The sequence below is a fragment of the Brassica napus genome, chromosome C5 (genome assembly GCF_020379485.1).
Source record: "Brassica napus cultivar Da-Ae chromosome C5, Da-Ae, whole genome shotgun sequence".
Lineage (NCBI taxonomy): Eukaryota > Viridiplantae > Streptophyta > Magnoliopsida > Brassicales > Brassicaceae > Brassica > Brassica napus.
Genome location: NC_063448.1, coordinates 53,556,059 through 53,581,588, shown reverse-complemented (window position 1 = coordinate 53,581,588; position 25,530 = coordinate 53,556,059). Strand labels below are relative to the sequence as shown.

Sequence of the window (25,530 nt, the reverse complement as noted above, 5' to 3'; positions counted from 1 at the left end):
AATAAAATGATTATAGGTATAAAGTTGCATAAAAACATAAACGGTAAATTTTACAAAGGAAGATTATTTTCTTACTTTAACATCAAGGTTATTTTTTAAACTTTTTTTTTGTGAAATCACAATTTATATATATATATGTATATATATATATATATATTTCGTTTTAAAATTTATAAATGTGTTCTTTATCATATATGTTATTTAAAAATATAAAAGGGAACCTGAATGAAAAAGAAAAATTAAATTAAATTATTTTGTAATAATTTGAAAACATATTGATATTAAAAAATGCTTAATACTTTTAAAATATATATTTTATTGTTTAAGATTATCGTTTAAAAGGGAATATTAATTTTCTACTTTAACATCAAGATTATTTTGTGAAGTTTTCTTATTATGAATTACGTGATATAAAAGATGTTTTATTTTATAAAATTTATAAATTTTATTTATTATATAGGTTATTTAACAAAAACAAAGAAAAATGAACCTAAATAAATAAAATATTTGGTAATGATAATTAGATTTATTTGATTCACTAGGAGTATCATCGTAATCAATCATCGTGAGAATTAACGTAAGCGTCACGTAGGAAAATGATTTTTCAAATAATATTATGGAGATAGAGATATCATGTATGGCATATTACCTTTTAAATTTTTAGTACACTTTGACCAATATTTTTTTTTTTGAAGTTAATGTAAGTAGCTTCAATTTCATAATATCATTTTTTCTTTCATAATATCGTTTATTTACTATTGATTACATTCTTTTACTTTTATTAATATATATATATTATCTAACGATATTATTTTAATATTTTGTTTCTAAATATACAACAACAAGCTTCAGAAATACAAACCCCTGTTGCCTTAAAACCTGTACAAAACGTTCTGCATTGAGCTCCGTCACCTGCACATGAAACCGTATCGTAGCATATTTTCGACATTTTTATGCCAATACCTGTTTAAATAATAATAAATAATATAATATTAAAATTAAGCGATCAATATATTAGTACAACCAAAATTAAATGTCAAAGTAGTATTCTAGTACCCGGAATAGTATCAATGCAGTGAACATTTGATATCAAGAAGAAAATAGCGAAACTAAATGCGATTAATAAATTTTTGGAGAGAACCATTTTGTAGGATGGTTTCTAAATTGTTTGACTCTTCTATTCTACTTTATATTGATGCATATTTATATTGACATAAAAATTTATAAGAGGACTTTTTAAAACTAAAATCTTTCAATTAATTTTCTTAAAGAATTTCAATTAATTTTCTTGGATTATATTCAAAATAATATAAGAAAGAAGATCTTTCAATTAATTTTCTTGGATTATATTCAAAACAATATAGAATTCTATTGGAGATGCTTTAAACAAAAGTCCTTTTTGAAAAGATCTTCTTAAAAAAAATGAAATATCTTCTTTCTTATATTATTTTGAATATAATCCAAGAAAATTAATTGAAAAATCTTCTTTAAGAAAATTAATTAAAAGATTTTCTTTTACCAATGTTATCTCGTAGATACCATCCACCTTTTTAACTAAAAAACAGGAGACAATGAGGGGAGCAGAAGTGAGCCACCTGGCAATCCACGATCTCGAACGTCACTCTACCGAACTGACACGCTTTTCTCGCGACCTGCCCTGGCAGAGTACAAACATGTTTTTTTTTTCATCATGACGGAGGGGTATATTCGTCCAAGCAACCCAATTATCTATTTCCACAAGTCATTTTCTGAACTCCGAAGCCAGATTCCAAATGTATGTACAAAGGCAAGAAACACTAGGGATATGAAGTGTCTCTTATGTCTTTATCATAAGCTCTGTTGGTAAATGTGTCAAAGGGTTTCTTTGTTTATTAAAAATTAATAAGTCATTTGTTAGAGCTACATTTTAACGAGCCACAACATTATCGAAAAGACAGTTCTGGTGTGTGACGAAAGAGACTCCTCGACAATCTCTAATGAAAACTTGATAAATTGGTACTTAGAGAGAAACATAAACAACAAGAAAACTCATATGATTGTGATGAGGTGGTACGAGGAACTTAAAAAGATGGTAAGTACTTCGGATTCAAAACCTATTACTCAAATAAACTGCGCACATGTGGAACATGGAGTATTTTACATGGTTTGTCTCCTGGCTTCCTAGATTAGTAGAATCTTCGTATCCGAAATACCTTGATTTGAAAAAAAACAACAAAAAAAATTTGAAACATGAGTTATCTCAATCTCCTCAGACCTAAAAGGCCTTAAATCTGATTGGGCTAATAAAAATCTCAAGTTGGGCTTGATAAGAAAGCTCAAATTGTAAGGTGATTCAAGGGAAAATGGGCATTTAATTCTTGAACTATTTAAAATCGACAATTTAAATACCGAACTATTGCTTGCATGCTTTTATTCCCCAACTATTTGTTGACTCCGCAAATTGATACCCAAAAAAATCAGTCGTTAAGTCAATAATGTTTGTCGTTAGTATTTTACCAATCTTCTTTTCCATTGTACCTCAGATACTCGAAATCCCCAAATTAGAACCCTTAAGCGATTCCAGCAAGTACACACGAGATTACCGGTGACGTGATGAAGAACTTCAAGAAGAACAAAACTCTCTGTCGGTGAAATCTTGAGCCGTTTCCCGACAAAGAGTCTTGTTCTTCTCGACAGAGAGTTTTGTTCTTCTTGAAGTTCTTTATCTCGTCACCGAAAATCTCCTCTATACTTGCCGGAATTGGTTTTTCTCTCAGATTAGGGTTTCAATTTGGGGATTTCGAGTATCTGAGGTACAATGGAGAAGAAGATTGGTAAAACATTAACGACAAACGTTATTGACTTAACAGTTGACTTTTCTAGGTATCAATTTGTCGAGTCAACAAATAGTTAGGGAATAAAAGCGTGCGAGCAATAATTCAGTATTTAAATTGCCGGTTTCAAATAGTTCAGGAATTAAATGCTTATTTTCCCGGTGATTCAAAATAATATAAGTGATTCCTTACCTAACCTAATTACATATGAATATTTTATATTATTTCAAATTATATTATCCAGATATAATTTGTATTTTAAAATAGTAATAGATATAAAATATTATTATTTTGGACTAAAGATTTTCATTAACCATGATCTAAATAACTTTGCAAAATATATACACTTTATTATATTATTTATATTATTTTAATAAATTTTCATATTTTATATTAAATGCATTGATGGTTATATAACAACTAGTTATGAACTTTAGTTATCAGCTTCTATCAGAGTCTTGTTTCATTTAAACTTTTTTTTTAATTATTCATTGCTTTTGTAAGATCTTGATAAATTACGTACAATATATTAGTATAATATATTCAATTATATAGAAATAAATTATGTAAAATATATTTAGTATAATATTTTCATTTTAGATCTTGTTATTTGTGTGTTTTGCAAATATATTCATATTTTTATTCCAATCTTTAATCTTTAATAAAAATATATTACGATTTTTTTTCTTTTAATATAAACACAAAATATGAAAATTTGCATAATAACGTATGAAATGTTAATATGTTCACATCATTTCTAATATTATTTTGAAAATAAAATCATAGATAAATATTTAAAATGACAATTATCTCAATAAACACTAAAATATGTTTTTTCACCAAAAAAACATATAAAGAGAAATTGACCAAAATGAAAATCTATCAAAGAAGTAAAAAATCTTTCTAACATTACTTTTCCTTATAGTCTGAGGAATCTCAAGATCGGCCTTGCTTTTGTCATTGGAAAGCCATAAAGAGAAGTTATATAGCACTAGCATATGAAGTGTCTCTATGTCTTTATCATAAGCTCTGTTGGTAAAGTGTCAAAGGGTTCTTTTGTTCATTCGATGTCAATGAAGGCCTGCCAAAAATTAATAAGTCATTCGTCGAAGCTACATTTTAACGAGGCCACGACATTAACAGTTCTGATGTGTGACAAAAGAGACTCGACGACAATCTCTAATGCAAACTTGATAAATTGGTATTTAAAGAGAAACAAAAAAAAACAACAAAACTAACATGAGTGTGGTGAGGTGGTACAACGAACTTAAAATGATGGTAATTGTTAAGTTAGATGGGCTTCCAACCTAAAACCTAGGCCTGGGCATAATATCCGAAACCCGAACCCGAACCCGAACCCGACCCGAAAAATGGATATCGGTTCGGTTTGATATTTTGGGAAATACCCGATCGGTTTTGATTTGGTGATATTTCGGTTATCGGGGTCGGTTCGGTTTAATCCGAAATCAAACAGTTAACCCGAAATAACCAGACTTATGTATACATATAGTAATATATATGTATATACTCTCCTTTAAACCAAAACACGCGTAACATTAATTGTTTATGTTTCCAAGTTTTGCTTTTCTCACGCTAGGCGATTCCTCGTCTTCTTAATCTTGAGAAAACTCTAATTCCATATAAATCAAAGAGAGTTGATCGAAGGGACTCATGTTTCAAAACCGAAATTGGGAATTCTCTCTATCTCCACCATCTGCGATTTCTCGAAATCGCTCTCAGGTATGTCTCCATTTGTTCTGTTTTGCGATTTAAGGGTTATGTAGGGTTTCGTGTAGTTGATGATGGTTTACGGTTCTATTTAACCAGTTTGTGTCTGTGATGATTGTTTAGTGTTCCAATTACTTCAATTTGACTTGTCTGAGATGGATAATTGTCTGATAATGGTTCCATTTAAGCTGTCACAGATGGATTCTTCATCAACTCCAAACCGAGTTTCGTTTGACAACAACAAAGACGTAGAGGACGAAGAAGAACAAGAATTGGCTACTCCAGATAGTAGAGGCAAACGTAAAGAATATCCTACAGCCAATGGAGCCAATAAAGCTCCCAGGATTCTTCCTCCAAGGTCCAAAATCTGGAACCATTACACAAGAACGAAGGAGAACCGTGACAAATGTATTTGTCATTACTGCAAGAAGAAGTTTTGTTGTAAAACAAAATCGGGAACTTCAAACTTGCTGAAGCATATCAGCATATGCAAACAGTTCTACTCGTATTCAGATGGCCAAAGTTCAACTCAGCAAGTCATAGATGAAGAAGGGAATGTGATGTCTGCAAAAGTCAGTGAAGAAACTTTCAAAGAAGCAACGAATGAGATGATGGTGATAGGGGAGTTACCATTATGTTGGGTAGAAAGTGTGGCTTGGAAACACTTCTGTAACAAGGTATCTACTTGTTTAATTCTTTAGTTTATTGTACTAGTTTTGACTTCTTTTATATAATTTTTTTTTTATCTGTGCAGATGAAATTAGACAAACCTGTGTCAAGGAGGACCTCAACAAGAGAGATTGTAAAGATGTACTTGCAGAGGAAGGCTGCTATGAAAAAGTGGTTTGAAGCAAACAAGCAAAGAGTATCTCTGACTACTGATATTTGGGAGGCTAAAATAACCCGTAAGCATTTTGAATCTTAAATTAAATGAGTATGTACTGATATTTGGGTGCTTATAGCTAACGTGTTGACATGCTTATTATTTTTTACAGGGGCAAGTTACATGGTGGTGACTGCGCATTACATTGATGAGTGTTGGCGACTGAAGAAGCTTATCATAGGGTTCAAACATGTCAGTGATCACAAAGGTCAGACAATCTCTCGGGTTCTTTTAGATGTCTTGGCTGATTGGGGAATTGAGAAAATATTTTGTGTAACTGTTGACAATGCAACTGCTAATTCATCCGCCTTGAGAAGATTTCATGGTCAGTTCTCTTTAGTGTCTGATGATGCACTAGTTTTAGATGGAGAATGGTTGCATATGAGATGTAGTGCACACATCATCAACTTGATTGTGAAGGACGGATTGACTGATGCTAATGAGAGTGTGGATGCAGTCCGTAATGCTGTAGTCTATGTTAGAGGTTCAGGAAATAGGTTGATATCCTTTGAGCAGAAAGTAGAATCTGGTAGAATGACTAGGGGAAGCTTGCCTTTAGATGTTACTACTAGGTGGAACTCCACTTACCTAATGTTGAGTACAGCTTTGAAGTTTAGAGTTGCGTTTGACAAGATGGAGACAGAGGATAAACTCTACAACGATTATTTTATGGAGGTGGGGGATAAAGGGAAGAAGAGAGTGGGACCTCCTCAATACGCTGACTGGAAAGCAATCGAAAGACTAGGTCGTTTCTTGGTGATATTCTACAACTCTACACTAGTTGTGTCTGCGTCAACATCTCTCAATGCTCATAAGTGTTACGAGGAGATTGTGAACATAGCGACCAACCTTTTGGCGTTAAGTGAAAGCACAGATCATGAGCTGAAGGATAAGGCTGAGGAGATGTTCAAAAAGTTTGATAAGTACTGGGATGGGCTGAAGAACATCAACAAGATGTTAATTGTGGCAACAGTTTTTGATCCAACAAAGAAGATGGTACTGGCAAGCTTGTGTTTTGATGAGCTCTACGGGAAAGACAGTTTGGAAGGGAAAGCAATGTATGATTCGGTGATGTCTGTTTTGCGCAGTTTATTTAAAGAGTATAGTGCAAGATATGGGAAGGAAGCCGGTGGGAAATCTGATGAAGCTAAAACTAACAACAGTAGATCCACTCCTTGTAGTCGAGAACTGAGCATGATTGGTACGGATTTACATGATGATGGTCTAGGTTACAAGCGAATTGGTCGAAGGTACAAGGAGATGCTTAATGAGATTGGAGTAAAAGATAATCGGGATGAGCTGGATATATACTTGAAAGAAGGAGTTGAGAATCCAGATATTATGGCTGGTTTAGAGTATGATGTGCTCTCGTTTTGGAAGCGAAATTGTACCAAGTTCCCAATTTTGTCACGGGTTGCAAAGGATGTCCTTGCAATGCAGGTTTCTTCTGTTGCATCCGAGAGTGCCTTCAGTACGGGTGGAAGGATCATAAGCCCATCTCGAAGTTGTCTTACTCACTTCATGATTGAGGTATTGATGTGTACTGAACAATGGCTTAAGCAAGACATTTCTTGCGAGTCAAGAGTGCTTACTAATGCAGAAATCATTGAAGACATTGAAGAACAAGAAAAGATTGAGAGAGGTATGTCATCTCTCTTGTAACTTTTAGATTTAAATTTTTTTTCTTTACTGATTTGATTTGTTCTGTCTTGCATCAGAATTTGCTATATGACATCAAGAGCCTCTTCGTTTCTAAGGTATTGCACTAAACACCTTTTGGTTTATAATGATTTGCTTCTGTTTCAGTTTTTTTAGCTTAACATTTACGTTTTTCTTTTGGCAGGAGTAGAACGTTCCACATCATGATTGTCAAGTACTCCTAAGCTCAAGATTGTTCCAATGTCTCTCATTTACGTGTGTGTGTTTCAGTTTATGTTTGTTGTTTCTTTTAAGTCTTCTGCTTCAAAACTTTTAAATGTTGCTATTTTCAGTGTTGATGCGTTTTAGGATGTTGCTATTTTCTGTTTTAAAAACCTTTGCATTCAGTTTCACACATTCAGTTATGTGTTTCTTTTTATTTATTGTTTTTTTTGTCTTTTACTTCGGTATAACCCGAACCGATCCAAAAAAATCCGAACCCAAATAATATATGGTTACTTTATGGGTTTTCAAATGTGATACAAAACCGACCCGAAACCGAGGTGTTATATCCGATCCCGACCCGTAGTTAGAAAATTACTAGAATGGGACCTATGAGGTGATATATAAAAAACCGAAATCCGAAATATCCGATCCGAACGCCAACGGGTGCCCGAACGCCCAGGCCTACTAAAACCAATTGGTGATAAGTGGAGTGATCCTTCTATCTTATATATTACTAAGAATCCCTTCCAACATCCGATGTGGGACACTTTTTGTCTAATACGCCCCCTCGAAATGATGGCTCTTTGAACGTTAATCTCGGAATGCTCGGGCAAGGATTGATGGACCAACTTTGGGCTAGATCGATGTGGATCGGGTTGGACTGCGTGGACCAGACTCTGATACCATGTTAAGCTAGATGAGATTTCAATCTAAAATCAATTAGTGATAAGTGGAGTGGTCATCTATCTTATATATTACTAAAGATTTCTTGCAACATCCGATGTGGGACACTTTGTGTCTAATAGTAAATACGCCGGATTCGAAACTTATTACTCAAATAAACTGCGCACATGTGGAGCATGGAGTATTTTACATGGTTTGTCTCTTTGCTTCCGGGATTAGTAGAATCTTCATATCCGAAATACTTGGATTTTAAGAAAAAAACAACAACAACAACGACGACAAAAAAACTTGAAACAAAGGTTATCTCAATCGGCCTTAAACCTGATTGGACTAATAAGAAATCTCAAGTTGGGCCTGATAAGAAAGCCCAAATTGTGAAGTAAAAACATTCGCCAAACATTCTCTCTAGCTATCTCGTTTGCGTTGGCTCTCTGATTCCACTTTGAATAGTCATTGATAGATCGAGCAACTTCACACCGATCTCTAATCGAACCGCCATTCATATTCACATGGTTTTGATAGATCTTTATCGACTCGTTGTCGTTCTTTGTATCCCTGAGAATTTTTTTCTCTTTGTAAGGATCTTATCATTGATCTTGATAGGGTGAGAGATCTGTGAGCTCGAGTTTATTTATTCCCTCACTAATTGGCAATCAAAGAGACATGTCACGTAAGGCATGGAGATGGGTGTTAGGTCTTATATACATATTCGCCGTCGCCACGATTTGGATCGCGGCCAGCTTCGTAGTCCAGTCCGTGGTGGACGCAGGGGTCTCTCCCTTCTTGATCACTTTCATTTGTAACTCTCTCTTCGTCGTTTACCTTCCTCTCTTCGAGATCGGTCGGTACCTCGAAGATTCGTACGGAAGTTTAATGTTTTGGAGAAACAAAAGGTCTCATTTGCTCGAACTGGTCGAATCAGACAAGGCTGTTTTGCTTGGTCAGGGTGGTGTGAAGTCAGATAGATTGGAAAGTTTAGAGCTTGAGGTTGGTAGTGGTGGGAAAGGGTTAGATGAGAAGGGACGTTGGACGAGGTTGCGTGTTGCTAAAGTAAGCCTTGTGATATGTCCGTTTTGGTTCTTGGCGCAGCTTACTTTCAATCTCTCTCTCAAGTACACGACCGTTACGGTAAAAAGAACTTTGCTTTTGTGTGAATGAGTGTTGGACACGGATGCATGCGTGTTGCTAAAGTTAGCAAGACTTTTTGTTTTTTTTTCATTTTTGTGTGAATTTGCTTGCAGTCGAATACTATCTTAAGCAGCTCATCAAGCCTATTCACGTTTCTGGTATCACTAATATTCTTGGGAGAGAAGTTCACGTGGTTGAAGCTCATCAGCGTTCTTCTTTGTATGTCTGGGACCATTATTGTGAGTCTGGGAGACTCGGAGTCCAACTCAACTGCAACGGCTAAGAACCCTCTTCTTGGAGATGTTCTTTCTCTGATCTCGGCGGTGTTTTACGCTGTTTACATCACTCTTATACGCAAAAATCTTCCTGATGATGATGAAGGTAGCGGCCGGTTTAGTATGGCTCAGCTTCTTGGGTTTCTAGGTCTCTTCAACTTCTTTATTTTCTTACCTGGTGCTCTGATACTCAACTTCACAAAGAGAGAACGGTTCAACGCACTGACCTCGAAACAGTTGGGTCTGGTGGTTGGCAAAGGTATATAAGGTCAAGTTAATCTTTGGAGTTGATGTTGGGATGTTGTTTTGAATGATGTGTAGTTTAGCGTTTTCAGGTTTGTTAGATAATGTACTCAGTGACTACCTTTGGGCAAAGGCTGTGCTTTTGACAGCGACCACGGTGGCATCGGCTGGGCTGACCATTCAGGTTCCATTGGCAGCGATTGTAGACAGCTTATCGGGGAACAAACCAAGCTTCACCGACTTCATTGGTGCTGTAGCTGTAATGGTTGGCTTTGCAGGCATCAATATTCCACTAGAGATGTTTTACAGATCCAAAGAGACATCTATTATTGAGTTAGAACCTGGAACATCGTTCACAGATCCTCCTCAGGTTGTGTCTGATAGCATAGGAGTAGATTCTTCAGAGACACTAGTGTCCTAACTGCCACGATGCTTATATCTCTTTACTCTTTTATTTTCTGATTTTTTAATCTGTAAATCGTTGAAGGTCGATATACGAATATAGTTGAAAAAATAGTAATAAAAATCGTTCAAAATTATTTGACTCAGTTTCAATACAGTAGCAAAGTAAATGGTTTAATCTTGTTTTATTAGACTCTAGGCAGATACATTGAGATGTCCATACTTTTGCATCACTCTCTTTGTCGCCATAGCGGCTGCTTCACTTGCTCTTAGTGTGCCTTCCGCCATGAGAGCTGCAAACTCACGGGTGATCTCTTCCTGAATCTTGCTCCTAGCATCACCCAGTGGATCCTCCTTCACCTTCTCCTTACTAGAAGAAGCTTGAGCAACCGGTGACACCTTTTCAGTTGGAGCTGAGGTTTTGACATCCTCAGACTTGGGCGCTTTCTCAGGTTTGTTGGGTAGTTTTGGACCTTCATCCTTGCTAAAAGCTCCAAGAGGTTGTGTCTGAGGCCTAAACTGGGGAGCGTTAGGAACAGCGCCGGCTCTTAGAGTTGTCTCCAGGTTTTGAATCATAGGCACTGCAAACGAGGAGATGAAACTAGATCAGATACGAGCTAAAAGCAAAACAGATTGCAAGGTATAAGCTACTTACTTATAAGACCACCCATGGGGCTGTTCATGACCTCGTTGGGAAGCTGAAGAATGTAGTCTGGAATCCCTTTACCAACCAGAAACTGAGCTACCTCGTTGCTGAAGTTGTTGCAGTTGTGAGCAAGCAGATTGTAGGATTCAGCAGTGTAACGTGGACTGATCTCCTCCAAGTACATCTCGAACACGTCTTTAGGAACATGTGTCTCACCCAGCTCTACGGTTCGCAGCGGTGCTCCATATGGGGTGGTTCCAGCAGGCAAATGCTGGATTCCTCCTCCGAAAAAGTACTCACTCCCATACACAACTATTCCCGTATGCCTGAGAAAGGGATACATAGCTCAAATGTTTACTATACCAGATTACAAGTGAATGAAAGAAAATAATATACGGAAATGATACAAAAGCATGACGGTTAATATCAAAATCTTTCTTCACGCATACATACAAACATTCCAATTATAACATGATTTAGTAATGCAACACTGTCGAGCTAAAAGGTTAAGACTTTCAGCTTTCTTGTAACTTGTAATGATATCATGTATAGGAGAGAAAGAACTCACCAGACACCTTCGATAACCTTTCCCAGAAATGAAGCAGAGAGCTGGCGTGCCAAGCCTCGGCTTAGATCATAGACATTCAACGTAACCTTATGCGCTTCCTGCCATGTTATATATATTTCACCAATTCAACCAAACTAATCAACAAGCAATTAACTTCAAAAGAGAGATGAAAACAAAAAGAGAATCATACCTCAGACATTCTCGAACACAAGGCTCTAAACAACTTAACTGCCTGGAAAGAAAATTAGAAATCTCGAAATCAATACTCCCGCACGAGATTTTTCAATCGAACAGATCTAGGATTCAAGAATTTTCCGAATATCAAAATCCAGAAACAACTATAAAAAAAAAAGGAGTGCCCGCAAATAGATAAATCCAAATCGAGAGACCACGAATGCTAAATCGGGAACATGTAATTGGTAAAATAGATTTGTGATTAACGAAGGAGGGAGAGATAACTTACGATAACGAACGAATGTAAATCGATGCTCTTTCTTCCTCCAGCAAGCTCGGAATACAATTCGATATGCTTTTAAATCTGAGACGATAAGTAACAGAGAGGTTTGTTTATAAAAGCAAGCGACCGAGATTCCAACACGGCGTCGTATAAGCGACGCGGACTTTTTCCATACCGTTCTAGAAAGTACGACCCACTCAGATATTGACACGTGTACTCTCCTAAACCAAACGGGCCGATTCGAACCGACCAGAATACTTGAAAAAAACGTTTCAGAATGGTCTTCTTTTTTCTTTGAACTGTTAAATTAAATTCATTATCAATGGTCTTTTTTCTCAAACATGATGAAAGGATTAGACAACATCAATTTACAAGGATAACAGATTGTTTCACTCGTATTCATATCAACACCATTTCATTTTTGCTTATTGATTGCCATTGTATAGTTTGTTATATTATATGTAGTCACCTTCATCAAGACAATACTATTGTTAATATCCCTGATTAAAGACAGATTGTTAACTCCCAAAACAAATCTGGTACAGACGCACAAGAAAATTTGAATAGCGAAAAGGTATGGCAACAGAAGAAAAACAAAAACGTCTAATCTTTAGACAACCATTCAGGTTATAGGCGAATCAAAGCCAGCACTTGAGAAAAGTTCTATAGAAAACAAATGAAAAAAAAAAAATGTCAAAGGGTAGTGTGCTTCTGTAATTTTCCAAAACAACAACATTATGCCCAAGAAGCAGAGACCGCAATGATCCTGAAACTTCTGCCTGTGATACCAATAAACTGCTTTAAGAAGAAGACTTTGAGCTCATGGGTGTTTCTTTAATGGTCCAGAGAGGCGCGCGCATTCAGTCAACCAAGTTGCCTGGAAAAGAAAAAAAGAAGCGTTGAACATGTGACCTTAAGACACTACGCATGTAATGAATGTGAAGGTTTCTTACCATTGTGATACTATTACGCATTTTGTTGGATTTGGCGGTGAAGTTGCAGAATCCAATCAACATAACTAGTCGAACCGCCCATCTGGTCTTCAATGAGATGTCGGAGAAGAAGGAAGCCTTCTCGGGGTTGTTCTCCTTGCCTCACTAGGAAACACATGGGGTGATATGACGGATCATTCTCCCTCACTTTCTTTATCAGCCTCGTTAGCTTCTTCGACATCCCATTCTCTTGCTCTTGCAGTGTAACCTAAAGTCCCACAAATAAGAAAGACACACATACTGTGATGTTACCAGATACTTGAAAAAAGCATTTAGATAAAATAATTGCATTTCATATCCGTTCATATGTAAAGAAAGATGCATGTAGATTAAAAGAGCATACCCTTGAGAGCTCTGCTGCAAAGTCAGACCCAAGAAGATTTTTAGCAATGTCAGGTGAAAGCATTCGGCCAAACCACAAAACCAATCGAAAACCATCATCATATATGTAAAGGCCTCTAGAATCCAAACTCTCTGCAGCCAGAGGCAATCTCCTTACTACGTCCTTAAGGTCATCAAGGTCCGCTGATGGCTGCAAACATGTGAATTCATAAATGATTTAAAAATTCTCGGAAAAGATGTTTGATAATGTACATTGAGATAAAGATGCACAAACCTTTAAGAGCCACTCATCAACACGGAATAAACTGGGATATAACAGCTTCAATAGCTTTTTGACAGGCAGAGCCATCATGGTGAAGCCCGCCGCACAGCGCTCGTCAAGTGAAGCATCAGCAGGTCCACCTTGAAGAGGAGTGGACTTACCAATTGCCAATCCGTAAAGTGGCAAGAACTTCAGAGACTCTGGGTATATTAGTCTAGACCCCAACCGATGCTGCACCGCGTTAAGATTACGATACTCTCTGAGAGCTTTAACAATCTTTTGCTGTATGACATTCCGTGCATCATCCAATTTTGAGGATAAAGTTTTCTCAATTGCTGCAGAATTAAAACGGCCATGAAATAGAATCCAAAGTAACATTGATGCTACTGGGAAGAATTGAAATGTATCGCACCTAATCTAGAATATACAGAGACAATGGAACCGGTGTCTGCTTGTCTATACATCTCTCCAAGATCTGTAACCACTGGTGCAACAGCTGTGTGTACCCTTATACGCCTCTCTCCGCAAGAAGCAGTGTATCTTTAGTTTTGTCAAGGATTACCAAAACCAAATGATGTGTACCAGCTAAAAATCAAACAAAATGTGGTTTAAATATCAACTATTCAAGGATACAGTAAAGCGACTTGGAAATACACCGTCGGGGTTGTTAGCAATGTCTCTTCCAGAGTTAGCTGCATTGCGTATGCTTTGTCACAGTCAACAGCAGGAAGAGCAAGCAGGTCAGTAGACCTTAGCATGAAGTTCCCATGGTAGGACGAGAAACGAATTCCTGCATGCCCAAATATATAAGATCACATGTAGCATACCAACGAATTAACAAATCTTTAGTGACATAACAGGTAACACAAATGAATATTGTATCATAAACTGTTAAACCTTTTCCACATCTTATTCGCATAACGGATTCCCACGCAGTTTCCCTTGTAAGGTCTCTAGCCAGCTCGTGTCTTAACTTATCTCCATGGATAGACGATTGGAAGCCTGGATAGTAGTACACCTGTCCTCCAGTGTATTTTGCCAGAGTCCCTACACAAACCAATGCATTTTACTACATAAACTAATAAAGCCTCCGCACTTAAAACAGCAATACTTAACAGGGGGAAGACGGCACCATTAGTTACATATTGACTCCACACCCTTGAAAGAAAAAACCAGTAATAACTGTAACGTTCACGTACCTAATGAGGCAATATCAGTGTACTTATCACTGAACGCATAAACATTAATTCCTATCTGAAACTTGGTACAATCGGCAGCCATTTGCTTATAGAAGGTGTCTTCAGCTACTCTTAGAGTATATTCTTTGTCAGTTCCATAGACACGAGGATCATCTCCGCGCAACTTTAACCGCCCAACACCAAGAGAAGGTAACGAGTTCTGGAAAATTAGCAACTTGCCACCAAGTTGATTCTGAAATAGAGAGAGAGAGAAAACAGAGTCAACTCCAAACTGATACAAATTCCTGATGAGGTTCCATATAAGACTCTCAGATCAAATGAATTATTTGATTTTCATTCATGGCAGCATAGTAACTAACCATAACCATGTACGCCGCTTTGAGGGCTGGACCAAAAGCCGATTCCACATTGACATTATCGTGAAACATCAGAGGCAGACTGTCCAAAAAGGCTTCCACTACATTTCTAGACTCAGATAGATTGACAAGGAGATCATCCGGCAATGGGACAAATATATCATCTAGATCAGAAACGACCATCATTTGCGGCTGGCTCAAAGATGACTGCATTGCCAAGGCCCAAAAATAATATATGATAAACGCTTAAGTATTTCAGAACAAAAATTCCTACGTATTTCTGTTACCTTCATGTTGTAAAAATGTAAAGTGCTGTCATAAGTAATAAATCCAATTTGTGTTCTGGGATAACCAGGCAGGTTATCCAAACATGACTTAATCGTTTGAGTAGCAACCTGCCAAAGGAGAAAAAAGGCCAGCATAAGATCTAAATTTTACAGCATACCTCTAAAGGCGAGAGCAGGTCTAATCTAGTCTAGATCCATTGACACGTAGTGTATTCAGATAAAAGCAGGTATTGATTGGTTCGTACCAACTAAAGAAGAATAATGCTAATGCAACAAAATTACAAGGTGGAATATTAAAATCCAACATGCTTACCTCAAGCATCCCACTTTTAGTTGCAGAAAATGAAACATCAATGAGGAAGAAGTAGATTGGTGGCATCGGAGGCCGAACCATGTATTCTGTTGGAGCAATGATTTCAACACTTCCCTTTGTCAGCTCAGGACGTTGATCCATGTCCATTCTTCGGCCAGTAGCATCTAAATGTGAGAAATACTCACCAGGCACTGAACAAGAATTTAGTCATAACCATTATTATTCATATTATAAGCATATGTCTTAAAGTACTGAACACAGAGCCATCACTCTATGGAAAGTAAAAGGACATTCCAGTGAATGAAAAAAATTCATAGCAGATGTACAAGGATGACATTCCACCACAATAGAAAAAGTATACACAACACCAAAACAGTTCCTTGTAGCTTTTAACGAGATCCATTTACGATAATTCTACTCACGCGGATTAGACAAACACAACTTGAAAAAACTAACCATTAAGAAAAATCAAAGAGAAAGAAACTGCATGACCATTGGACAAGGCGTATTCAATTAACAACGGCGTTCTATACCACTTTGGTTAACAAAACTAATCCTGAGGATTCAGAAAATTACCATCATTAAGCATAGAACAAATATTACACCGCCACTTTCTTCCAGAATCTGTAAAAGTAACATAAGGATTCACATAGGTACGGCATCTTCTGCAGCGGATGATGCCACTTGAGCCAAAATCAATTAGTGGTACTTCCTCCTGAACAGATAAAAACGACAATGTTCAAAATAAGGGAAAAGTTATATGCTCATATATAGCACGTGAAGAGTTCCAGATTATCAAAACATGAAAGAACTTCAAAGACTTGATTATTAGTTTGGCAAATACTAACCCCTTCAGGAGCCTCAGCAAGTGGACAAACAACAGCTCCTAGAGGCAAATGCCACCTCGACGCCAGAGACTGGGAATTTGGAATCGCACTAGTTGTCAGCCGTAGATATCTAGAATGGCAATTCATAGGGTGCGCTTCAGCAAACGAACTCGGCTCCACGTCGCCATCCAATGGCCTTGGAAATGAGGTATGATCAAGTCCTGGCTCAAGCGACCCCGGAATATTTGAAAGGGACAGCGAATTGAAATCTTCAACCAAGCCTTGGACGTTACTGGTAGGAGGAGGCGCATAGCTTGGATGCATATTCTGCTGTCCTGGGTGCTGAGCAAAACCTCCTGTCTGAGGAGGGTACGATGAGACTGCAGACGGAGGACCCTGAGATGGAGACTGGAACGGCTTTGGAGGGCCCTGTAAGACCTGATTGCTGGAATAACCAGGATAAGATGGCTGTGGACCACCAGGCATGGACTGTTGAAAACCAGGACCAGGGGGAGAAGCAAACCCTCCAGGTAATCCAGAAGTCATACTCGGTGGAGGAGGTCCCATTGGTTGCTGTGGGCGAAAAGACAATGGAGGCGATAAGTGACCTGCAAGAGTTTGAGGTGGTGGTGGCCCACTAGGAGGAGGGTTTTGTGTAGCCGGGAATGGAGGAGGAGGAGCTGGAAACCGCTGAAAAGAACCACCACCACCAGGAGGACCATAAGCTGTTGAAGGAAACGATGGCGGTGGAGGTCTACTCCCTGGAAGCTGAGAAACCAAAGGAGGTTGGCCAGGCCTCATCACACCCGCTGGTGGAGCCATAGGAGGACCAGGAGGTGTGAAAGGCCTTGCAGGTGGTCTAAAGCCAACCGCCTCTGGTCCACCGGATTGAGGTGGAACACCTGGCGGCGGAGCAGATGCGAATGGAGAGGAGGAGGACGGAGGAGGAGGAGGCCTAGCTGGAAAATTCCGATTCTCCGTATTCATTATTGCTTAACACCTGAAACTGTTTGATGAAGATATAGGCAAACAAAGCAAAGGGAGCAGATCAATTACAATCCTAGATTCTACCTAGACCTCATCTAGAATCGGTAGTTTAACTTCAAATTCAAAACTGGCAACTTCCGCAAAGACCTTTCGTCTCTTTCTCAAGAAGATCGTCTACTATGATTCAGATCAAGAAACGTATAACAGAAACTCTCTCTCCGACCTTCTTCTGGAGCTCGGAAAGATCTGGATCAATCATCGTTGAATATGAGTTTAACAGAATTCTAAACTGAGATCAATTTTGATAAATGGTTAGAGAGCGGAGACTACCTCAAGTGAGAGAGAGGAAGCTCGAGAATCTGCGGAGCACGAAACTGATTCTACAGCAGCGATCGGATTCAGATCGTAACTCTAAGAAGATTTGACACGTAACATTGCGCGGCGAAGGAGACGATGTGGTATTGATATGGGCCAAGAATTGGGCTTACCGGTTTGTATTGGTACAGCTCGTTTAACATATCTCTTCCCCCATTCTCTTCTTCTTTAATCTTACTTTTCCTATTTTTGATATAATGGCTAATTAGACATGGACGTTCGGTTCTTTGGATCGGGTTTAGACCGGTTCTTTTCGGATCCTAAACATTTGGAGCCAGTAAGTACTTATAAATTTTTGGTTCGGGTTCGGGTCGGTTCTTCTCGGGTCTGGATCTGTTCGGGTTTATAATTAAAATACCCGTAATTTTTGGTCTATATCGAGTCCGGGTTGGTTTCGGCTATTTAGGATCTGAAAATGACATGACATATCAAACTCCATCAAATTTAGTCAATATTTGTCATATATCTAAAATTTTACAAAATAACTTAAATAAAACTATTAATAATTAAAATAAAACATTTTGAAACTCTAAATTTTACATTTTAAAGCTTCTTATTACTTATAAATGTTACAAAATAATAACAAATGTTGTTAACAGAAGATATTTCAACTAAATCATAAAATAATAAATATAAAATAGAACACAAAAAATAATAGTTTGTTTTTAAGTCGGGTACAGATCGGTTCTTATCGGGTCGGGTCTATTCAGGCGGTTCTTATCGGATCGGATCTATTCGGGTCGGTTCCTATCGGTTCCAGTTCTTTCGGGTAAAAGAAATTTAGACCCAAAAAGTACTTGTAAATTTTCGGTTCGGTTTCGGGTCGGGTATTTTCAGATCGGTTCCGGTTTGGGTTTTCGGGTTTAAGTTAAAATTTCGAGGCCTAATGTCTATAGACTATAATTTTTCAGAAAATAATTTATTCCCAAAATATGTGTTCCAAAAAAAAATTATTCCGAACTAATGTGATTTTTACACAAACATTTGTTCAATCTCAGTCATCGACGAAACTTCAAGCCTAACTCAATGTTGCAACAGGTGTGCCTACAATATATTGAAAAATGCATTTGTTTTATGTCCCTGAATAATATTTTTTTTAGGGTCCCAAAATTTAAAATAATTTATAGTCTAGTTGCTTAGATTTATTCCATTCGTTTCATTTTAATTGTCATTTTAGACTTAGACACACAGATTAAAAAAATATTTAATTTTGTATATTTACTATATAAAACATCATTACCAATACATCTAACCAAATTTCAACCAATAGAAGAATAGATTGAAATAAAAAATTAATAAATTTTGCATTGAAATTATGAAACGACACTTATTTTGAAACAAAAATTTTACCTTACAACCACAATTAATCTGAAATGGAAGAAATATTTTCTAAAAAACTTTTTTTACGAGAATCGAGTAACTCATTTTATAAATCTATGTATTTTTTATATGATATAATATAGCATATTTACCTAATAAATTTATTTTTGTAAGTGTTAAACTTTTATATTTGACGAATCGTATTAGAAAATTGTTTTCATTATAGTTGTATATAAATTTATTTTAAAAATTTGTCTAAGCACTTAAAATCCTTGGCACGGCACTGGATGTTGCTATTACGCTTGGTCTGTATAGCTAAGTGCAGAAGAAAAATAAAACACGAAACAGTTTTGAAAAAAGCTTTATGACGTTGGTTTATGTTTATCAGAGTAAATAGCTAAACCAAGTCGAAATCGCATACAAGAAAACCTTGAAATATAAACACTCTTTCCTCATTGCAAAAAGAGTAATGCCAATGGGATCGTTAGTTTTGTCGTCCACAATTTACGTTTATACTGCAAAAAAAAATTAAAAATAACGTCAACAGCAGGGTTCGAACCTGCGCGGGCAAAGCCCAACAGATTTCAAGTCTGTCTCCTTAACCACTCGGACATATTGACTCTTTTGGTCCTTTTAATAATGTCATTACTATTAATCCATACATTACTCTTTTATACGAAGGCAAACCAAACCACTTTCAATTTGTTGGTGATATGGCATGAATATTTTTCTTGTATCACGCCAGTACCTCTTTTAAAAACTTTTTTGATAAATTTAGTGTAAAATGGCCAAGACTCCTTTATAAAAAGGCTACATTAGTCAAAATTTCATGATGAAAGGTTGGAGATCTCATAAGAAAAGCATTTCAGTAGATCTTTATACATCTTGTCTCTTCATGCACAAATTTCATTAACCTGGTAATTCGTTAGCCTTGTAATAAAAAGAGTGATAATTCACATTGATCATCGATAGCTTTTTGTCACAAAATTGTGGAAACATCCTTAATTTAGATCATTTTCTTCACCTTGAGACTCGTTCAGAGGTTCTTTCTTACCCCAGGTTCTCCATTTAAAAAAAGAAAAGACTTTATAGCCACAAAATATCTTCCAAATTAAGGAGGCAAGAACAAAACATTAAACATAACTAAAGTCTAAATGATAAAAAAGTTAGTAGAAAATCCAAAAATAAAAACCAAATTATTAAAAGAAAACAAAAACAAACAAATGATCCAAACTTTAGAATTTTCAACCTAAGCTAAAACGTTATTCAACACTCCCATAGTTTGTAGATCGTTATACCATCATCACCACCGCCTTCGCCACAAAAATCTCTTGTACCGCACCGCACAACAACAAGCCAAACGCTTTTCATATCATACGCCAAGAATACCAAGAAGAAAAAGAACACAAAGACCGGACCACGTGGCAGATTCTCCGTGAGAAACTCCGTCTGAAACGAACCGGCTCTGCTTGGACCTCGTCTCTTCATATCCCCACCTCGGATATCCTTATCCCCAATACCAAACACACTGCAGAAGCGTTCCGATCACCGGCTTAGTCTACGGAATCCCGATGTCGGAAAATCCACCTGGCTCTTCAGGACGCGGGATGTTCACGCGCGGACCTTCAATGCGGGTCGGGTCGAGTAAAAACCCGGACGATTTTGCTGACGTAAGCATCCCTGGAGACGGACCGCCGTCGAGGAGCTTCAAGCCGCAATTTTCACGCCACGATTCCGTTAGGGATCACGGTGACGGCGAAGACGATAAAATCCTCCGTCATCCGGTGGTTAAGTTCGAGGATGAGAGGCAGATGTCGGCGAGAGAAGCCGTCGCGGCGCAGGAAGCTGCGGAAGCAGAGGAAGACGACGAAGAGGATGAAGATGATTCAGAAGAAGAAACAGAGGAGAAATCATCTGCGCCGAAGCAGACAATGTCGCTGATGGATCTGTTGGAAGAGACGGATCGGCAAATGGGGTTAACGGGAGCAAGATACGCCATGGACGAAGAAGACGAAGAAGATGAAGACGAGGAAGAAGAAGAAGAAGAAGGAGAGCTGAGCTGCTGCGTTTGTCATGTACACATCAAAGGCGCGACCTTTGCACCGTGCGGTCACACGTTTTGTAAGCTCTGTTCTAAAGAGCTTATGGCTCAGAAAGGCCATTGTCCCGTTTGCATCAGCTTCGTCCTCGAGTTCCTCGAGATCTTCTAGAAACATTATCTTTGAAATTTTGAAAATTATTTTTTTATTTGGATAAATGTTCATACTTGTTACATACAAAAAAGACCAAACTTTGAGCTTAGCAATGGTCAACAAGACGGTTGTAACCATTACATCGATCAGGTTCTCTCACAATGTAAATCTGATCTCCTACTTTACTACTCGAATCTTGGTTCCTATACCATGTCCATAGTGCCCATGTATCATTCTTCACCTGCGTTATAAAATTAAATCTAATTTAAAACTCTCAACGTGGTTTAAGAGTTAGTTAAAACCGTTATTACCTCTAATATTCCATGGCCGAAGCTGCTTTCCCTCAATGCACTATACTCAGGCTGCTGGTCCCAGCAGAACTTACCAGTCCTGGTGAAGTTCCAACCGCAAAACTCCCCACCCATTGCTGGATCCGGCGTGGTTAGCGGGTCGGGACATTTACCGGGTTCATCTGCGTGCTCGATCGCCATTTTTTCGCGGTTACCTCCATCACCAACCACTATGTAAACTGGACCGCATGGGTCTAGTTCGTAGTTGTAAACTCTGTTCGTCCGTTCATAAGCATGGACCTGAAAAAAATGTTTAGTCAATCACTGAAGGTGAAGAAAAAAAAGAGACAATTCATCGTCCAAGGCTGAGAACAGTAACAGTAACAGTAACGATTGACCAGTGGAATGTGCCCGGGTTTAATGGATGGGCGAAACTGGTTATGTAATACATTGACTTCGAGCTTGTAACCGGATCTAAAATTCCAGTTTTCGGGTTGAAATTAATATATATATTTATTTAAAAGAAAAGAAAAAAAGAAGACAGTTTTGTGTGTGGTCGGGTGGGTCTTACATGTCCGTTGAAGACAATGTCGGTACCGTAAGAGTAAAGCAACTCCTCCATAGCTTCTTTCATACACTCAGCTTCTCTGTAATGCGCTGTGTAAGTGCTATACCAAGGTGGATGCCATGATACTACCAACCACGGAGTCACCGATCTATCAAACTTAGCCAGATCCTTCTTTAGCCACTCGTATTGCTCGCCTGGTTTCTCAAAGGCGACGTAGGCACCGAGCATCACAAAGTGGATCCCACCGGCGTTAAAAGAAAAATAAAGCTTAGAAGAAGAGCCACTTTCTTTAAATGGAAAAGCGAATCTTGACTTATAAGCTTCGAACGTCTTGTTCTCGGCTTGTAACTCGATCTCGTGGTTTCCTTCGACCACCATCAAAGGAACTTTCGAAGTCAGAGTCTCCATAAACCTACCCCAATAGTCCCAACGCGGCTGATACGTCTCGTGTATAGGCGTATCCGGGAATGAGCAAGAGTAACAATCTGAGCTAGTCCCGTTCGTTAGGTACAAGTTCGCGTAGCTCACGTCACCGATCAGTAAAACAAGGTCCGGAGAGTTCTGAAGCAAATGGCTAACTGTATCTGTTGTGTTGTAAGTGAGACCAAGATCACCCACAACTGCTATTCGGCTAGGGTAACTCGAGGGGTTAGAAACAGGCATTGTCCTGAAATGGTGTATCTTGCTCATAGCGTGTCGTGAAGGATCTCCGCATCGATAGTAATAGACAGTACTTGGTTTCAGCCCTGCGTTTAAAACAACCAGTTATCAAGAATTGATTAACGATTACATTTTTTTTGTTTTTTTAATTGTTTTTATAATTTAGTTAGATTTAAGAACCTGTAATGCGAACATGGTGTATGATTCCAGAAGTATAGTTGAGGAGACCGTCAAAAGGGTAAAGTTGACTATAAACAAGTGATGTTCCTTTGGCTTCATGACTCAGTGAGTGTCTCAAAGTACCGAACTGGACAATACTGTCGATACTTGTCGGATCTAATGGCTTCACGTTCTTTCCGATTTGGAACTCACCTTTCAAACAGATCAATATATTCGTTATTAATATAAATTTGTACTTATGAGAATCTATAATTTAAGTTCATTGTCAGCTTTCATTAGAGTGGCAGGTTCCTAACTTTAGATAGAAGTAACTGAAAAAGAGTTCTATGTCTGAAAAAGAGAAAAAGAGTTGGTAATAAGATTCGTCCTTTTAGCATTTATTACATAACTCTGTTCTTTATGACGAAATAATAAAAAAGAAACTAACTTGCAGAGAGTTATTATACAAATCACGTAAAGAGTGGTGGAGAAGTGGAACCTGTGATCCAAGAGACCCATATGGAGTCGAAATCGGAGGAAAGAGATAGAGAAATCTGCTCCGGCTCGAAACCGGTGACGTGGCGGCGGACACGAGGATCGGTGTCAGGCAAATCGATTGCCTTTCCCCGGAGAGATGTGTCTAACGGAACAGTCACCGGAACGAACGGTCCGTCTAACGTTGACGGGATATAATCGGCGGAGACGGTTGCCGGCGAAAGAAAGCAAAGAAGTGATAGTCCGAGGAAAGTGATAGAATAGTCATGAAACGTCATCGTTTTCCACAGGGTTGTGGCGGAGCTTTTCAGTTAGTAGTGTGGGCTGCTTTGTTATTAATGTTGGCGTTGGGATATTTTGGGAAGAGATTTAAAATATCTAAAGTATCAGATTAAATAGTCATTATCGTTAGTTAAAGGATTTTTAACATAAAAACCCATTAAGTAAATTTAATTTGGGTAGAAACCCCTCAATTAAGAATGTAACATAAAAATCCCTCAAGTCATCTTTTTTAACGAATTAACCCCTCTGTTTACAATTGACGTTAAAAGCTGTATTTTGTCGTTAAGTCTAAAACCATGTGTTGCATTTAATTAAAAAAATAACATGCAATCTAGAGCAAAACTACAAGTGTTTCACTCATGGCACGATGTATGTTTTGAGAATATAAGATCAACATATTGATAAAAAAACCCCAAATCACCAAAACCTTAATTTCCTAGAGATGTAGAACTCAATCTTGGAAAATCATCTAGTCAATGGTTTCTGGGCTTTCTCTTCTTAGATTATGAGATGTTGGCACGAGTTTGAGAGAGATTTTGTGGTTTATGTTTTTTGGTTCTATTTCGGGTTTGTGAGTTTGTGGTTTGAATTCGGGTTTGTGAAAGAGAGAGATTGACTGTGAAAGGAGCTTGTTAGACGACGAGGTAGCTATCATGTGTTTTCAATATTGATTTCTTTATGTTTCAATTTCGAGTTTGGTTTCCATGTTGTCAGTAATGTGGGTTGAGTACAAAGACACAAGGCTGCTTGAGTCTCTGAATTTCCTTCTTTTCATGCAAAATTCATAATGGTAATCACTACTAGATTAATAGCAATTGTTTGTTCTTCAGTTTATTTATTTTGGTATGGATTTATCTTTTATGTTCTTCCTCTACAGACATGTATATGCAAGCTGGTCATAACAAACGTAAATGCAAGCTGCATCAGGTTCGTAAGCCACCTAATCTAAGACCAGGAAGACCTTCTAGAAAACAAAAGATAGTGGATGCAGTCAGCTAGATAGACTTATTTTGTTGCAAACTTGGCTTTATTTGGTTTTTATGTAAACTCAGATGCAGTTGGATTTAGAATTTGATGCAAACTCTTTTTTTTTGAATTTTCAGGTCTTTGTAGAAACGTCTCTATTTTGGAATTTTCATGCTTATGTGTATTCTAATGACGTAATGACAAAACGTAAAGAAATGATTGTAATTGAGCAATAATGTCACCGAAAGGACACCATCTCTACGACATCACCAACAATTAAAGACAATAATTTAACCAAAGAACACCAACAGTTTAAACATAAGATACTAACAAGGTATGAGTCTAACAACAACAACAATAAGACTAAAAGAAACCAATAACACTTCTAAAACTTAGCTCTAATACTCTCTCTAGGACACCAGTAATCTCACTTATGTCTTTATTCATATCAAGAAATCTTGCTTCAGTCCCATCAATTTGTTCTCCATCATAGCTTGTTTTTCAGCCAAGACACCAAATTCTTCCATTTGTGCTTCATTTTGCCACTTAAACACACAGCATGGACCAAAGATAGCTCCACATCGGTATAATCTTCTCTCTGGATTCCCTTTGTTTTCGATGTCAACATGATTGTCAATGATCCACATTGACACTGCCTGGGTATTCTGCGTCCTAAAACTATTGTGATTATGGCTCCAATAATCAATTTCTTTACACTAAAAATTAGTAGAGAGTTCAAACATCAAGAATACAATTTAAGACTAGAAACAACAAATCACACACAGATGGAAAACATAAGAACAAAAATTGAAACTATTTTTTTTTTTTTATCAAAAAGAAATTTGTATTAAAAACTTATGGCGCTCCAAAGAGAGTAAGGTCTGCCACCAGCTTTGCCAGAGCTGATTTGGCCAAAGAGTCAGCCAATACATTACAAGTACGAGAAACATGAGAGAATGATAAGTGAT

At 37.6% G+C, this 25,530-nt stretch overlaps 4 protein-coding genes, 1 long non-coding RNA gene, 1 other non-coding gene and 1 pseudogene across 9 annotated transcripts; 2 read left to right on the top strand and 5 right to left on the bottom strand.

Moving 5' to 3' along the window:
- Nucleotides 1-726: 726 nt before the first annotated feature.
- LOC125587949 lies at nucleotides 727-2,469 on the bottom strand. The gene is made up of 2 exons (XR_007324344.1): nucleotides 1,057-2,469; nucleotides 727-963 (listed from the first exon to the last, which is right to left on the bottom strand). It is a non-coding gene; the product is annotated as an uncharacterized LOC125587949 (long non-coding RNA).
- Nucleotides 2,470-8,138: 5,669 nt separating this feature from the next.
- On the top strand, nucleotides 8,139-10,165 carry LOC106411356 (thiamine-repressible mitochondrial transport protein THI74). 2 transcript variants are annotated; one of them, XM_022715562.2, is made up of 3 exons: nucleotides 8,139-9,099; nucleotides 9,213-9,633; nucleotides 9,701-10,165. In XM_022715562.2, the coding sequence occupies exons 1-3, from the start codon at nucleotides 8,635-8,637 to the stop codon at nucleotides 10,036-10,038; spliced, it is 1,224 nt and encodes a 407-aa protein (XP_022571283.1). In that variant the 5' UTR covers nucleotides 8,139-8,634; the 3' UTR covers nucleotides 10,039-10,165. The 2 variants fall into 2 exon arrangements, with proteins under 2 accessions (XP_022571283.1, XP_022571284.1); XM_022715563.2 differs by having other exon boundaries at nucleotides 8,157-9,099; nucleotides 9,710-10,165.
- On the bottom strand, nucleotides 10,120-11,840 carry LOC111197769 (desumoylating isopeptidase 1-like). 2 transcript variants are annotated; one of them, XM_022703603.2, is made up of 5 exons: nucleotides 11,697-11,840; nucleotides 11,424-11,465; nucleotides 11,234-11,331; nucleotides 10,675-10,991; nucleotides 10,120-10,600 (listed from the first exon to the last, which is right to left on the bottom strand). In XM_022703603.2, the coding sequence occupies exons 2-5, from the start codon at nucleotides 11,430-11,432 to the stop codon at nucleotides 10,215-10,217; spliced, it is 810 nt and encodes a 269-aa protein (XP_022559324.1). In that variant the 5' UTR covers nucleotides 11,433-11,465; nucleotides 11,697-11,840; the 3' UTR covers nucleotides 10,120-10,214. The 2 variants fall into 2 exon arrangements, with proteins under 2 accessions (XP_022559324.1, XP_022559325.1); XM_022703604.2 differs by having other exon boundaries at nucleotides 11,424-11,529; nucleotides 11,697-11,792.
- A 320-nt stretch (nucleotides 11,841-12,160) lies between these two features.
- On the bottom strand, nucleotides 12,161-17,792 carry LOC106410527 (protein transport protein Sec24-like At3g07100). 2 transcript variants are annotated; one of them, XM_048759384.1, is made up of 15 exons: nucleotides 17,586-17,792; nucleotides 17,340-17,501; nucleotides 16,290-17,268; nucleotides 16,018-16,156; nucleotides 15,442-15,632; nucleotides 15,129-15,236; nucleotides 14,845-15,048; nucleotides 14,486-14,717; nucleotides 14,184-14,333; nucleotides 13,920-14,076; nucleotides 13,699-13,826; nucleotides 13,299-13,621; nucleotides 13,026-13,214; nucleotides 12,644-12,890; nucleotides 12,161-12,567 (listed from the first exon to the last, which is right to left on the bottom strand). In XM_048759384.1, the coding sequence occupies exons 3-14, from the start codon at nucleotides 17,253-17,255 to the stop codon at nucleotides 12,657-12,659; spliced, it is 3,021 nt and encodes a 1,006-aa protein (XP_048615341.1). In that variant the 5' UTR covers nucleotides 17,256-17,268; nucleotides 17,340-17,501; nucleotides 17,586-17,792; the 3' UTR covers nucleotides 12,161-12,567; nucleotides 12,644-12,656. The 2 variants fall into 2 exon arrangements, with proteins under 2 accessions (XP_048615341.1, XP_013706494.2); XM_013851040.3 differs by having other exon boundaries at nucleotides 16,290-17,501.
- A 49-nt stretch (nucleotides 17,793-17,841) lies between these two features.
- LOC106408661 lies at nucleotides 17,842-21,215 on the top strand (annotated as a pseudogene).
- On the bottom strand, nucleotides 19,489-19,570 carry TRNAS-UGA. The gene has a single exon. It is a non-coding gene; the product is annotated as a tRNA-Ser (tRNA).
- On the bottom strand, nucleotides 21,178-23,664 carry LOC106407040 (purple acid phosphatase 15). The gene is made up of 5 exons (XM_013847815.3): nucleotides 23,319-23,664; nucleotides 22,841-23,032; nucleotides 22,004-22,746; nucleotides 21,454-21,732; nucleotides 21,178-21,383 (listed from the first exon to the last, which is right to left on the bottom strand). Exons 1-5 carry the CDS (start codon nucleotides 23,590-23,592, stop codon nucleotides 21,249-21,251), a joined length of 1,623 nt encoding a protein of 540 aa, XP_013703269.1. The 5' UTR covers nucleotides 23,593-23,664; the 3' UTR covers nucleotides 21,178-21,248.
- Nucleotides 23,665-25,530: the final 1,866 nt, after the last annotated feature.

Bases quoted from the DNA above. Each gene is read 5' to 3' on its own strand.
- LOC106411356 (XM_022715562.2), top strand. From the start codon at position 8,635: ATGTCACGTAAGGCATGGAGATGGGTGTTAGGTCTTATATACATATTC. The intron at 9,100-9,212 runs GTAAAAAGAACT...ATTTGCTTGCAG, and splicing joins TCAAGTACACGACCGTTACG to TCGAATACTATCTTAAGCAG. The intron at 9,634-9,700 runs GTATATAAGGTC...TGTGTAGTTTAG, and splicing joins GGGTCTGGTGGTTGGCAAAG to CGTTTTCAGGTTTGTTAGAT.
- LOC106407040 (XM_013847815.3), bottom strand. From the start codon at position 23,592: ATGACGTTTCATGACTATTCTATCACTTTCCTCGGACTATCACTTCTT. The intron at 22,747-22,840 runs GTTCTTAAATCT...TTTTAAACGCAG, and splicing joins ACACCATGTTCGCATTACAG to GGCTGAAACCAAGTACTGTC. The intron at 21,384-21,453 runs GTAATAACGGTT...TTTATAACGCAG, and splicing joins TCGGCCATGGAATATTAGAG to GTGAAGAATGATACATGGGC.
- LOC106410527 (XM_013851040.3), bottom strand. From the start codon at position 17,255: ATGAATACGGAGAATCGGAATTTTCCAGCTAGGCCTCCTCCTCCTCCG. The intron at 15,237-15,441 runs GTAAGCATGTTG...CTCCTTTGGCAG, and splicing joins CTAAAAGTGGGATGCTTGAG to GTTGCTACTCAAACGATTAA. The intron at 14,077-14,183 runs GTTTAACAGTTT...TTGGGCATGCAG, and splicing joins GCGAATAAGATGTGGAAAAG to GAATTCGTTTCTCGTCCTAC.
- LOC111197769 (XM_022703603.2), bottom strand. The intron at 10,992-11,233 runs GTGAGTTCTTTC...TCCCTTTCTCAG, and splicing joins AAGGTTATCGAAGGTGTCTG to GCATACGGGAATAGTTGTGT. The intron at 10,601-10,674 runs GTAAGTAGCTTA...CCTCGTTTGCAG, and splicing joins CCCCATGGGTGGTCTTATAA to TGCCTATGATTCAAAACCTG.